This window comes from Henckelia pumila, chromosome 3 (genome assembly GCF_033568475.1).
Source record: "Henckelia pumila isolate YLH828 chromosome 3, ASM3356847v2, whole genome shotgun sequence".
Lineage (NCBI taxonomy): Eukaryota > Viridiplantae > Streptophyta > Magnoliopsida > Lamiales > Gesneriaceae > Henckelia > Henckelia pumila.
Genome location: NC_133122.1, coordinates 41901824 through 41916650, shown reverse-complemented (window position 1 = coordinate 41916650; position 14827 = coordinate 41901824). Strand labels below are relative to the sequence as shown.

The 14827-nt window shown below is 38.1% G+C and overlaps 1 protein-coding gene across 1 annotated transcript; it reads right to left on the bottom strand.

The window, feature by feature from the left end:
• Window positions 1-11193: 11193 nt before the first annotated feature.
• LOC140891123 (transcription factor HHO6-like) lies at window positions 11194-13557 on the bottom strand. Its single transcript, XM_073299434.1, has 5 exons — window positions 13176-13557; window positions 12806-13035; window positions 12135-12462; window positions 11777-11853; window positions 11194-11692 (listed from the first exon to the last, which is right to left on the bottom strand). Exons 1-5 carry the CDS (start codon window positions 13399-13401, stop codon window positions 11438-11440), a joined length of 1116 nt encoding a protein of 371 aa, XP_073155535.1. The 5' UTR covers window positions 13402-13557; the 3' UTR covers window positions 11194-11437.
• Window positions 13558-14827: the final 1270 nt, after the last annotated feature.

Genomic DNA, 14827 nt, shown 5'->3' with positions numbered 1-14827 from the left:
CATGCTTTATTGATTCTTGAGTTAATTGAAATACATGAGTTGTGATTTAATTTATAAAGCATGAATTATGTGATATATATATATCTGTCATTGTATATCGTTGAGATTAATGAGTACTCAGAGGAGAGTTTTGGACACCGAGGTTATGAGATTGAGAATAAGTCTGAGATATTGTGTCCTAACTCTTGGTATCAGATGGCACCGCGACGATCTTTGAGAAGGAATCAACCACCTTTGACTCCTCCTTCTACTGAGAATCCGCTGCCAGTTATTACTCCTCTGATTGATCAGGATAGTACAGGAGTGGATAAGTTTGATGCAACCGCGACCCCGATGGAGACTCTTCTGAAGAGATTCCGATCTTTTCGACCGCCTACTTTAACGGGTACCGAGAACTCCGTTGCTTGTGAAAGTTGGCTAGATGAAATGGATGAGCTCTTCGATTCCCTCGACTACACCGATGACCGCAGAATCAGGTTAGTCAGTCATCAGTTGCAGGGTGTTGCCAAGAATTGGTGGACCACGACCAAGAGAGCGAATGAGAACCGAGGCACCGCCATCACTTGGAGCTTGTTCAAGATTGAGTTCTTCAAGCGTTTCTTTCCTGTCCATTATCGAAAGGAAAAGGGTGCCGAATTTGCGAACCTGAAACAAGTGAACTTGAGCATTGAGGACTATGTGAGCAAATTTGACAGTCTCTTGAGGTTTGCACCTCACGTTGCAGATAACGAGGAAGCCAAGGCCGACCATTTCATCAATGGATTGAACCCTGAGATATTTACCTTGTTCAATACCGGAAGACCCAACAACTTCGCTGATGCTATGGATCAAGCAAAGGGAGCCGAAGCCGGATTCTTGATGCAGCGAGGTAATCAGGTAGCTCCTCAGCAGCAGCAGAGATCTTTTCAGGACCAGCCTGTTCAGTTTCAGTCTCAACAGGCTCAGTATCAGTACCAACCGTCTCAACAGTCGAATCAACCTCAGAGGTTTGAGGGAGGCAACAGTGGCAGAAACAGGCGAGATCAGTATCGGCCGAAGGGGAAGAATTTTAAGAAGTCTGGTAACAGTTCATCGAGTTCCAGTGGCTCTAGACAATTCAGTTCTGGACAGAAGTCTGTGTTTTCTGGAGCTTCATGCAGCAAGTGTGGAGGATGTCACCCGAGTGATCAGTGTCGAGGCGTGTTTGGTAGTTGCAACATCTGCCAGCAGCCGGGTCATTTTGCTAGAATCTGTCCTCAGCGAGGATCCGATAGAGCTCAGAGCGGCAGTTCTTCACGACCGCCAGCTCAGCCCGAGAGATCAACTTCTGCAGTCCATTCTTTTCCGCCTCAGCAACAGAATCGTCAGGGAGGTAATCAGAACCAGAACCAACTTCCACGACAGCAGGCGAGGGTGTTTGCCTTGATAGAGGATCAAGCCAATGCAGCTCCGAATGACGTGATAGCAGGTAACTGTTCGATTTTTGGTTATCCTGCGCTTGTTTTGATTGATACGGGTGCTTCCCACTGTTTCATCTCTGAAAGATTTGTTGTGATGCATGATTTAATTATTGAGCCTTTATCTGATGTTGTTTCTATTACTTCACATTTGGGTGGAGAGACTGTTTCGGTGAGATTGGTCCGTAACTGTGTGTTAGAATCCGAAGGGAATTCGATTGAGATTGACTGCATTGTTCTTGGATTATCTGATTTTAACTGTATCGTCGGGATTGATGCTTTGACCAAGTATAGGGCGACAGTAGATTGCTTTCAGAAAGTTGTTCGCTTCAGGCCTGAGATGGCAGATGATTGGAAGTTTTTCGATAAGGGTTCTCGATCCAAAATTCCTTTGATTTCGGTGTTAACCATGTCTCGTTTACTTCAGAAAGGAGCAGAGGGATTCTTGATTTATGCTTTGGATATTCAGAAGTTTAGCCTTGAGTTGTCCGAGATACCGGTGGTTAGCGAGTTTCCTGATGTTTTTCCAAACGAGATTCCTGGTTTACCGCCTATTCGAGACATCGAATTTAGCATTGAACTTGCGCCAGGTACTCAGCCCATTTCGAAAGCACCTTACCGTATGACTCCATTAGAATTGAAGGAATTGAAGGAACAATTATAAGATTTGATTGCCAAAGGATACATCCGACCTAGCGTATCGCCTTGGGGTGCACCAGTGCTTTTTGTGAGGAAGAAGGACGGTTCTATGCGACTTTGCATCGACTACCGCCAGTTGAACCAAGCGACGGTCAAGAACAAGTATCCTCTACCAAGAATCGACGATCTTTTTGATCAACTGCAAGGTTCTTCAGTGTATTCGAAGATAGATCTGAGATCAGGGTACCATCAGCTGAGAGTTCGTGACGAGGATGTGCCTAAGACAGCTTTTAGAACTAGATATGGGCATTTCGAATTTATAGTCATGCCTTTTGGTTTGACCAATGCTCCAGCAGTTTTTATGGACCCGATGAATCGCATCTTTCAGCGGTATCTAGATGAGTTCGTCATCATCTTCATCGACGACATTCTGATCTATTCTAAGAACCGTTCTGATCATGCCGAGCATTTGAGGATTGTGTTGCAGACTTTGCGAGCCGAACAGTTGTATGCTAAGCTATCGAAGTGCGAGTTTTGGTTGGACCGAGTGGTTTTCCTAGGTCACATTGTATCAGGAGATGGAATATCTGTGGACCCCAGTAATATCAAAGCAGTTATGAATTGGCAGAGACCGACATCAGTGCCAGAAATCCGAAGCTTCATGGGTTTAACGGGGTATTATCGCCGATTTATCGAGGAATTCTCTTCCATTGCAAAGCCGATTACTCAGTTGATCCAGAAGAATGCACCGTTTGTTTGGTCCGAACAGTGTGAGGCTAGTTTCATTGAGCTGAAGAAGAGATTGACCAGCGCTCCGATCTTGTCTATTCCATCAGGTACTGGAGGTTTCTCTGTGTACTGCGATGCTTCTCACCGTGGTCTTGGATGCATTCTCATGCAGAGGAATCACGTCATAGCTTATGCTTCGAGGCAGCTGAAGCCTCACGAGACTCGTTATCCGATCCATGATCTCGAGCTAGCTTCAATCGTGTTTGCTTTGAAGACTTGTCGCCATTACCTGTATGGCGAGTCGTTTGAGATATTTTCTGACCACAAGAGCCTGAAATACTTGTTTTCCCAGTCCGAGTTGAATATGAGACATAGGAGATGGATGGATTTGCTTAAGGACTTCGACTGCAAAATCAAGTATTATCCTGGAAAGTCGAATGCAGCTGCAGACGCTCTTAGTCGGAAGCTTTGTTCTTTGTCTCTTTCTACGATTGGTGTCTCTCGATTGATTGAAGATTGTTGTTCTTCTGGTTTGGAGTTTGAGACCGATGGGAGATCCATCAGAGTTTTTGCGATTCAAGCCGAGCCAGAGTTGTTTCAGTCGATTAGAGAGGCTCAGAGATCAGATCCGAGTATTCAGAGTTCGATAGAGAGAGTCCGATCAGGTCACCAGTCAGAGTTTCAGATCAGGGATGACATTTTGTTTGTGAATAGCCGTATTGTTGTGCCCGATGTTTCTGAGTTGAGACAGCGTATTCTACGAGAGGCGCATTGCAGTCGGTTCAGTGTTCATCCTGGAGGCCGGAAGATGTATAATGACTTGAAGACTCAGTTCTGGTGGAAACAGTTGAAAGGAGATGTCACGAGGTTTGTATCCCGTTGCCTGAATTGTCAATAGGTGAAAGCGGAGAGGAAGAAGCCCGGAGGATTATTGCACAGTTTGCCTGTCCCGGAATGGAAATGGGATCATATCTCAATGGATTTTGTCACGAAGCTACCATTTTCAGTCAGAGGTTGTGATGCGATTTGGGTTGTGATTGACCGGTTGACAAAATCTGCTTGCTTCATTCCTTACCGTATGACATACCGTCACGATCAGATGGCCGAGTTGTATGTCAAAGAGGTTGTGAGATTGCACGGCGTGCCGAAGTCGATAGTATCAGACAGAGATCCGAGATTCACTTCTCACTTTTGGCACAGTCTTCAGGAGGCTTTGGGTACTCGTTTGCACTTGAGCACAGCGTATCACCCTCAGACCGACGGTCACTCCGAGCGTACGATCCAGACTTTGGAGGATATGCTTCGAGCTGTAGTGCTGGATTTTGGATCAGGTTGGTAGGAGTCCTTGCCTCTAGTGGAGTTTTCGTACAATAACAGCTTCCAGGCGAGCATTGGAATGGCACCTTTTGAAGCTTTGTACGGGAAGAAGTGCACATCTCCGTTATTTTGGGATGAGATTCCAGAATCACCTGAGTTGGGTCCAGATATGATTCGTGATATGGCAGAGCAGGTGAAGTTGATCCGAGTCAGAATGAAGACAGCCCAAGATCGACAGGCCAAGTATGCGAATGTCAAACGTAGACCACTGTGTTTCGAGCAGGGAGACCGTGTGTTTCTGAAGATTTCTCCTTTCCGAGGCATTGTTATATTTGGGAAGAGAGGAAAATTGTCTCCGAGGTTCATTGGTCCGTATGAAATTCTGAAGAAGATAGGCGATATTGCCTATAGGATTGCTCTTCCTCCGTCTCTTTCAGGCATCCACGATGTGTTTCACGTTTCGATGCTTCGTAAGTACCATCCGGATCCGTCTCACGTTCTTCAGCCGGACGAGGCCGAACTTGATGAGACTCTGAGTTACTTCGAGCGACCGATTCAGATTCTTGACAGAAAAGAGAAGCAGCTCAGAAACAAGTCGATTCCGTTGGTGAAGATTCAGTGGAGTCGTCACGGAGTTGAAGAAGCGACTTGGGAGACCGAATCCGATATGAGGCAGCAATTTCCAGAGTTGTTCGATTGAGGTGAGTTCGTCTTCAGTATGGTTCTTTCTTGTTTTCAACCTGTGATCCATTAGATTTCGAGGACGAAATCGAATCTTAGAGGGGGAGAATTGTAATGCCCCGATTTTATTAAAATTGAGTTTAATTGAGATAATCAGAGTTTTCAGTATTTGAGGATCATTTTGATATTTCGCAGGGGGCTACTTTGCATCTTCGAAGAAATAAAGGACTAAAATGCAAAAGTTGGATTTATATATTATTATTAGATGCAAGTGGCCAATCCCATCATTTCATCCCCTCTCCTTCCTCTCCATTCAACGTACCAAACCCAGAGGCCATAACCAAATCGATTTCTCAAGCTTTCTCTCCGCTCGATTCGCTCGATCCGACCGTTAGATTTCATTTCCGAGTTGAGATTCACGATCCCCACAACGAGGGCTCCGTTTAGACGTAAGTTTTGCTTCGATCTCTTGAACTTTGATTTTGTTGAGTTGTCAGAATTTGATAATATTGGAGTATGTCGTTCTTGAGCTAGTATAGATCGTGTATTCGAAGTCGGTTTGGAAAAAGAGCGAAGTTTGGATTTTATATGATTTTAGAGACATATTTTTGAAAATGGTGATTTTTGATTGAGGTTGGATTTGAGTTGTTTTGATGGATTGTGATGATGATTGAGTTATTGTGATGTTGTTGGATGATTTGAGTTTTTTCGGATAGTCGATTTATAGCCGTTATGCCGTCGAAATCGAGTTTGAGTTATCGATTTTGGTTCAGTTTGATTTGTATATCGAATTTGTTTAAGTTTGAACTCCGAGTTGATATCGAATCCGTGTCTCGATGTTTTGACAGTTGGTTAGAGATTGGAATTGGAGGACTTGGAGATCGGTTACCAATCGAAGAGTTGGAAGACGGTATAGATTGTTTGATTTATCGACTTTGAGTTTCGAATTGTTTAGAGTTTGAATCGAGTTGTCTCTTGTTTGACGGGATTGATTGAAGCTTCGAGAAAAAGGTAAAAAATCGACATTGAAATGAATGAGAAAGAATACTCGAGATCGACTTATTCTCATGTTCCCGAAAATCACATACCGCTTATTTATTTGCTTGCGTGAACTTGATTTAGTTATTAATGCACTTGCATTCATATTGAGCCGACTTTCGATTCGTTTTGAAATGAGACGTTTTAGAGAGCTATATTAAAGTGGCTTTGGATTTCGAGTTTTTCCAATTGCCATAATACTTCTTATAGTTGCTCTGAAGTCTAGGGGATCGAGTTGATCGACTTCCACCCCGAAAGGATGCGTCGGTGAGTTGTCGTGAAGACTTGACCCTGGGATCCCAACCGAGTACCGATCGATTTTATGATTATCTGACTTGATAATCTTGACTTTTAAATCCATGCATTCATTCAATATTATTTCGATGTTATGATTTATGTTGACACATTTCGATTGAGGTGTTTATTTGATATTGAGTGCATGTCTCTTTTACTTAGAAATTATATTTCTAACCGGATTATTCCGGCTGTTGTCTTTGTTTTGTATGTGTAACTTGGCAATAGGAGGATCAGGAGCTGGACCGAGTCGTCCTGGTTAGCTTGGGGGTGAGATTGATAGAAGTGAGACTCCGGGTCGTAGGGTCGAGTCTATTTGGAATTGTATTAGTTTTGTTGAGTCGGTGAAACTCATTTATGAAACTCGACTGGTTATTGTATTTTGGGCAGAACCTAGATTTGGTATGTTCTAAATATTGATTTGTATTATGTTTGAACTTGGAATGTTTAAAATTGCCTTGTTGGTTGTTCGCAGGCTCCTCGACCCCTCTGCCCATTTTGCCTGCGCGCAGGCGAGGCAACACCTCGCGCGCTCAGGGAGTTTGAGAGGCTCGGGAGATTTTGCCCGCGCGCGCGCGAGCTCCCTTCTCGCGCGCGCGCGAGTATCTCCGCGAGTCTCTGTTCGCGTAGCCTGCGCGCGCGAGGCTTCTAAAAAAAAAAAAAAACTTTTGATTCGTTTTTCGCGGCTTATTGTGTTCGATTATGATTAATTATTCGAGTTTAGAAGATTAAAAACGGGATCTCACAGGACTCCTACCCGAGTAGAGTCCTACTCTAACACATGTTCTACCTTGACAAGATAACCTACCCCTCCAAGCCCCTATAAATACAGGTATGGTTCATGGTTTATTAATTCATCTCTCCTATTCACTTCCTGTTCACACACTCACGCACTCATATTATCTTGTTCTTACTTTTTGTCAAGCTCTTTCACTTTCGAGCACTGACTTAGGCATCGAAGAGGTCACGCCGAAATCACCTTCGGCGCCCCCTAACTCAGCTTTTGTCTGTGCAGTGCACGTGAGGCCCGACCCGACCCGCTTTGTGGAGGATTTGGAGATTCGCTCTATCAGATCGAATCCGAAGGAAAAAATCGACATCATCAAATTTGAAATCTCTAACTTCAAATTTATCCATTCAAATACAACTTGAGTGATGTAAAAAAAATGCTAATCACGTCCGTAAACCGGTTTGATAACTACTCGACAAATTATGCATCGTCGTATCGGTTATTTGCACATGGAATTAAAAAACATTCTGTTTGCCACACTTGATAAGGGTTGAGTACTTAAATTTCGTAAACTTTTAGCTACATATTTGCATTATCATTTGGAATCGCTCACTTGAAAATCGCACATTTGTGACAGTATTGATTCTTGAATCGTGTACTATATAATAGTACAATCCTTGACTATATGTGCAGTATAAATTTCTTGGACCATACTTTTGGGCTTTCACTTTTACTTTGAATGTATCAAAAGCCTGTGTACGTTTAGGCAGGCTCATATACCCATATTATATGAGAAGAAGTGAGAACAAACTTATCCAAAAAAAAAAAATGGTAAGGCGAAATGAATTGATTTTTTTTAAAAAAAAATTATTTATTTAAATTTTTTTTAGAAAAAACAATTCACCGATTTTTGTGCGGTCACCTCGAGAACAGCTTCTTTATTTTTTTTGGGGGAGCAAAATTTTTTTTATTCATGAATCCATTCTGTTATTAATTTAATTAGGATCATAATAAGCCGACCTGAATTATCATATATCTTCCAAAAAAACTATATATTTTTTTGGAATTTTTTTTTGGTACTATATGTTTGACTCTTTGCGATTTTACTCTTCTATATTAGCAACTTCATTTTAGTCCGCTATCTCTTTTTTTTGTTTTTTTGTAATTTTAGTTATTTTGCGACTTGACGCTGACACCAATACAATGCTGATGTGACGCTAATATATATAGTATCACATCAACATTATCGTGAAAAAAGATTAACATTGTCAAAAATAATTTTTTTTATAGGATTAAAACTGAATAGAATATCAAAATTTCAAAGTGAAAGAATTATGAGACCAAAAAATATAGTTTCATTATTATTTTTCTTTTTTCTTTTTAATTTTTTAATAAACAATCATTCTAAGATTTATAACATTAACAACAAATATGAAAGTGAACGTATTTTCCTTAACTATAAATATTCAATAACATATTTGGTATGTACATAAATAGCCTTTTTCCAACTAAAGAACTCTTCCAAGTTAAGAATCATATGTCGACTTCATAAATTTTAAAAAATTCCAAAGGACATTGAATAAGATCGAAAATTAAGTCTAATTGTGCATAATTTTTATTTCGTTCCATTAAAAATATAAGGTTTTCATTCTCCATTGTGAAAGCAGCCAAGGTTCAAATTTCCCGTCTCATATTGAAATTAAAAATACACACACACATATATGTGTATATGGATTGTTCCTTACATTGCTATATTAAGATACAAAACATGGAAATGATCAAGCTTATCTTAGGTATTTTTTAAACAAAGAATACATATAAATTAAAATTCTTTTCTATTGAATATAAGAATGCTCCAGCCAAGAGATCATAAGAACAATGAAAGAGCCTTTAAGCATAATGAAAAGCTAAAAATTTGTTGGTTTCCTCCTTTTTCACTCACTCTTTCACCTAACATTGTTTTGAAATCTTGGACATTATGGTGGGCTCAATCTCATCATATCTTTTGTCTTCAAGATTCTTTCTCCATTATTTTGTTTGTGAAAGGGATTGATTGTCAAGAATTTTGGATAGACTTTGCAACGATTGGAATTCTTTAAGTGCCGTATAATTTGGATAGTGCTACTTTTGCATATAAATATAAAAGTTTAAGTTTAAAATTTTAAAATATTTTTGACCTCTCAAGGTTCAACAAAGGTGCCCATTTTCTTATATAGAAAGGTCTCATGGTTGGTTGGGGAACATTATTAATGGAGAAGTCACTCGATTTGAAATAGATATATTAAATTTGTTCTTATTTTAGTAAAGGAGCGATTGGTTCCAAACTTGTAGAAGACTTAGAATAATTTTACGAAACTTATATTATCCAAATTTAAAATCTTGATGTCAAATAAAGTTTAAGTTATCGACACTAAATATTAATATTAAAAAATTAATGAGGTCGTAAAAAAAATTATCACGGAAAGGTTAAGTACTTAAATTTCCCGAAACTAATGAAAACATATTTTGTTTATCATACATATTGCGTAGAAAAGTTTATGTATTATCTTTTCCGGTTTTACATTTAATTCTTTAGTTCATTGAATGTTTTCAATTTCTTCAAGGCTCGAGGAATTTTATTCCAAAAAATGTTTTAATGTTAATTTACTTTAAAACTATTATGCAATTGATATAGAAAATTAATTAAATAATTATGGATTTATCCATATTGAATAAAGTTAATGACTTTAAACATTTGTGGGACATGGCTTTCTTTGTTTGAACTAGGAACAAATCAAGATTCTTTTTCTTTATCTCTACAAAAATTTTCATGTAGATTCCCTTAATCAATGGTGAATATATTTTTTTATCATTATTAATGTTTGATTCCCAAAACACTGCCTTTAGTCGCAAGATAAAAGATAGAGACAACATAGGTTAGTATTCATGATTCTCTTCAAAATATTGTCAATTGTTCCTATTAGCTAATAAATCGACTATTTAATGTTCTTTAGATGAATAAGTATTGTCAACTGTCGAAACCATTCTCACTCATTGATTAGTTAAATGTTTGATGAAGAGGTGAGTCAGGTGACAGTAATTGATTAAAAAATGATTAGCTTGGAGAGGATATATAGCAAATCTTGTCTCGTCTCACATAATTAATAATGCCAATTATTTTGGTGAAAAATTAAGGTTAATTAATGATTCTCCGTTTAAACAATCCATCACACTAAGTCCAACTCTTGAAAGTTTGGGTTTGGCAAGTTTATAATGGAGCTGAGCTCGAAGTTTATTTAACGAATATATTCATGACTCATGGACTTATTCGAATTTTTATCAAGCCTAAAAAACTTAATAAATATAAATTATAAATTTAAATATTCATTAAATTTATTAAAAACTACGTATATATTTTATATTTAGAGAAAAATATAATATTTTTTATTAAAATTTTTAATTTTATTCTAAGAATAGATTTTTATATATTTGTCATAAATAAAATATAAAATATATAAATAAAATATCAAAACTATTATTTTTTATCCATGAGCTGACTCATGAGCCTACTAACCATCATGTTCACGAGCTAACGAGCCGAATATCGTAAAACTCGAAATTAGTTCATTTATCTTAACAAACCTTATGAAATGAGCTCACAATTTCAAATCATCATAATTACTATTGAAAATGTTTAATTTGATATATAAAATTGATTTAAATTCATTTGAAAGTCCATTCACAAATCAAATATGCAGAAATTATCGAATTTGAAATCTCATCAATATTTGGTCTTGCCCTATCTTAGAAGGCACGCTAGGAATATAGGAGACGTACATGTTTTACTTTATTTCAAGTAATATATGTAATCATGTAAGGCACAAGAATTAAGCATCATCCAAAGAATCAAGTTCGAAAACAAATTTGAGTATAGAATGGGATTCTTCAGAAAACTTTAGCTTAGACCAAGTCTAGGTCTAATTGTGGTGTTTGGTAAAAGTAACTTTAGAAACATATATGTTTAAAAATATGATGTATGTTTGATTTATATTTTGTTATACAATACTTTACTATAACCTTAGATCATATATAATCACAATTTCATCTGAAACTATCAAATATATTTGAAATCCATAATTAAGTTGACATAACACACACTTATTATTAATATCATGGGGGAATACAATAAAACTTTGGCATGAACACTTCTAAAAATCATTATCATATTATCCTATAAAATCAACTTCTACATAATTAGAGATAAAATTCGAATTAAATTCTTTTTTCTTTTAGGAAAAAAAAAATGTACCAAGCACATGACATCGGACAAAAATGTAGCATATTTAGAGAGACAAAATGGAACCTTACGTCTTCATTCACACACAAGGCAACCCACCCAGACAAGTGATCGCTAAAGCAAGAGATACATCCTCGGTCCAAGAATTCACATTGGTCACGTAAACTTTTTTCCACTTCACAGGAGAAATGGGTCATCTTGCTCCAAAACATAACTAATCCCGCAAAAATTTCACCTAAGTCGGCCTCAAGATCGTCCTCTATATGTTTCGTATATTCAAGTTATTTATCACCATTTTTACATCATCACTCCTAAAGATAATTGGATCTCATTCTTCCAACTGCGACTTGACGATTTTCCATCGTCTTCTTCTTCCATGCTCTCACCTCCCGTCAAAGAAGTATGGCACTGAGGCGATCCGGATCGTGAGTTTCCATGTTTCGAAGATTCAAAGCATTGTTGATCTTGAGACAACATCCAAGAAGCTCCCAGAACGATAGGACGATTAGCGTTTGTCGAAGGTCCAAGTCTACTGGTGTGGATGCGATATTTCTATATATATCAAGATCAAATCAAGAAACATATTGGTTTTTCTTCCCATGAAGATAAAAGAAGAGTACACAAGATGAAACCTACTTGTAGATGACTCTTAACTTCATCATTGGAGAGACCGTCAACTCGCATAAGTTCCCTGATTTGTTTAGGAGTTGCAGCTGCAAAGCATAGAACAAAATCAGATGAGACACGTGCAAGAATCACTATCTTTTTCAAGTATATATGAACAAATTCAGAACATGGCTTCAATCACTCATCAATCTAGAGATGCAAGCATAACTCTAAAGAAGCAGAAATATAAACACAAACTACAAAAAGAGAAAGATCCAACCACAATTTTCATGAACGTCAAACACAAGACCTGAATGAGTGATAAAAACTAGAAACATATAAAGGGCATAACTTTGTTCAAAGAAATGAATAGGCATTCAATTTCGACCTTGAGCACCTCCAAGCTGCTTAAGGGCGTCGATAAAACGTCTGTGCAGCTCAGGTGACCAGCATCTCCTTCGCTTCCTAGTACTTTGCTGCGATTGCTGTCCACCCTCTGCGTAGACATTCGAACCTGATCTCTTGCGACTGGATTTTGAGCTAAAAGCACTCGAATTCATCTCTTCCAGGCGATTATTGGCCTCAGGTGTACCAAGAGAAAGCCCGGGAACCACAGTTGATTCGTCCTCATTTTCGTCCACCACCGGCAGCACTGGGAAATTAGTACACCTCTTAGATGGCCAGAGCTCCGTTCCTGCTATCCTGTTTTTACAACTCTGAAACAAATCATTCATCCCGGATTGATTAAACCTTTCTTCCACTCCATATATAGATCAAGAAATACCACACAAAGCCATAAATACACAGCCAAGAAGCCTTGTCATGAAACATGTATTGGTTATAATACCAAGTTCTGCAATCGGTTAATCAAGAAGATACCACAAAAAAGATATAAATCAAGCCAAGAAACATCTCTAGATGACATGTCCTCCAAAAAAACATCAACTTTTCCTCTTTATTAATCAAGAAATCACCCCCAAAATCCATAAATACAAGACCGAAAAAGCCTTTATCAGGAACAATCCCAGTAAATTACAACGTTTGCAATCTCTGTTGTACCTTTATATTGTCCGGATTTAAGTCATCAAGATGCTGTTTATCAGAGTTCCACAACTGCACAGAACTCATCCAATTTGTTTTATCTCTGCTTTTAATGTCCTTTCCTTCACTATTTTCAATTTTCTTTTCTTCTTCATCGGCGATTTTCTTGAATGTCATGAACTCTTCCAACACCGGCTTTACATTTGAGTTCCCGCACTGTGATAACACCTCTTTCATTGCCACAATCGCTGCAAAGTACGTATAATTACAAAGCACAAATATAAGAAATCAACGTTCAAGTACAAATTTTATTTAAAATCTCTTGAAATTAAAACCATCTAAACAATCCCATGTCATGATATCATCTACAACCCGAATGCTTGCTTACTAATTTCGAAGAGCAGCATGCAACGAGGGAGCTCGAGCTTGAAAGGATCGATCTTTCTCCTCTCATCTTCGAGCCCATCAACATAATGAGCAAGTTTCTCGATCCTTTCAGATGGGTTATAATGATTCTTCAAAAACTCGGAAATCGACTGCCGGATCGATGAACGCATCTCTGCCAATAGAAAACTGAAATCCAAGCTTATATCGGACGAAATCAGCGATCCCATTATCAGCTGGAGCTATATTTCTGGATCAAAATTTATTGGCTTCCAAGAAATAAAACGACGATGCGAGTTTCGAGATACGTGGAGTTTAAATGGAAGTGTAGAGAGAGAAAAAGCGAAGGAAATGGAACCGGAAGATTCTGTCAAACAACCTCGAGTCTTGACATAGACGAGGCGATAAGGAAGAAAGTATTTGTTTGCGTTTGCGTAAAATAAATATTGGAATCATTTCTCTTTCCACCCTCAACTGTTAGGTAATTTAATTTCAGTCCTTTGCATTTTGCATTCTCATGTTTAGGTCCTTTAATTTAATACTGTTACATATTCTATCCAACAGTTTATATTAATTAATTGGTTCATTCGCATTACATATATAAAATAATGACAACATTAAAATTTAAATGGAAATTCGAATTTATTAAAATATAAACCGGAAGGAAGAAATAATTATTTATATAATAATAATAATAATAATAATAATAATAATAATAATAATAAGAGAGAATGAGGGGATATATATAAAATATGTATCATAGATGTAGACCTGGCCACGGTTCGGGTCCGGTCCGGGTCCGGTCCGGGTCTGGGTTGGCATTTAGCCAACCCTTAACCGGCCCGCCAATGGCCGGTTCCGGTCCGAGTCGGTGAACCGGCGGTTCCGGTCCGGTTAACCGCCGGTTCAAGGTCCGGGCTAAACCGTGCCATTTTAAAAAAAAAAAAATTTTTGCAATGCCCCACCGCTGCCCAGCGCCGCCCTTTCGAATTAAATTCGAAGGGGCAGCGCCCCAGCGCTTCATTTTCAGCGCTACACCTTCGAATTTAATTCGAAGGGAGAGCGCCCCAGCGCTGCCAATGCAGTGCTGGGGCGCTGAACCTTCGAAATTTTATTTTTTTAAAATTTTTAAACAATTTTTTAATAAAACATATTTTTTAAATAATCTCAACCAAATATTTCATATCTTCATAATAAAAATCTATTACATTTATTAAATAAACAATATATTAGAATTTCAACATCTTAATATCTTATGACTTAATATTACAAATCTATTACATTTTATTCTATTTCACTCGTATTTTCTTCCGTCGTAGTTTCGGATGTTCCTTCAGTATCTTAGTCTTCTTCATCACTTTGAATATGTTGTGTTCGAGTAGCGGCTTTTGACCAATCATTGAGCAAACATTGGGCTTCCAAGTTTTTCGGCCTTAAGCTAGAACGTCTTTCGTCCAATGTATTTCCTCCAATACTAAATATTTGCTCCACTGCAACTGTTGAAACCGGACAAGCTAGAATTTCTTTTGCCATTATAGCCAAAATTGGATATATTTGTGTTTTTTGCGACCACCATCTCAAAATGTCAAAGTTTTCTTCGTCTGTATCACTAAAATCAAAAGTAGTGATAAAATAATTCTCAAGTTCCTGACTGGA

Bases quoted from the DNA above. Each gene is read 5' to 3' on its own strand.
- LOC140891123 (XM_073299434.1), bottom strand. From the start codon at position 13,401: ATGGGATCGCTGATTTCGTCCGATATAAGCTTGGATTTCAGTTTTCTA. The intron at 13,036-13,175 runs GTAAGCAAGCAT...CGTACTTTGCAG, and splicing joins CATGCTGCTCTTCGAAATTA to CGATTGTGGCAATGAAAGAG. The intron at 12,463-12,805 runs GTACAACAGAGA...GATTTGTTTCAG, and splicing joins TAAATCCGGACAATATAAAG to AGTTGTAAAAACAGGATAGC.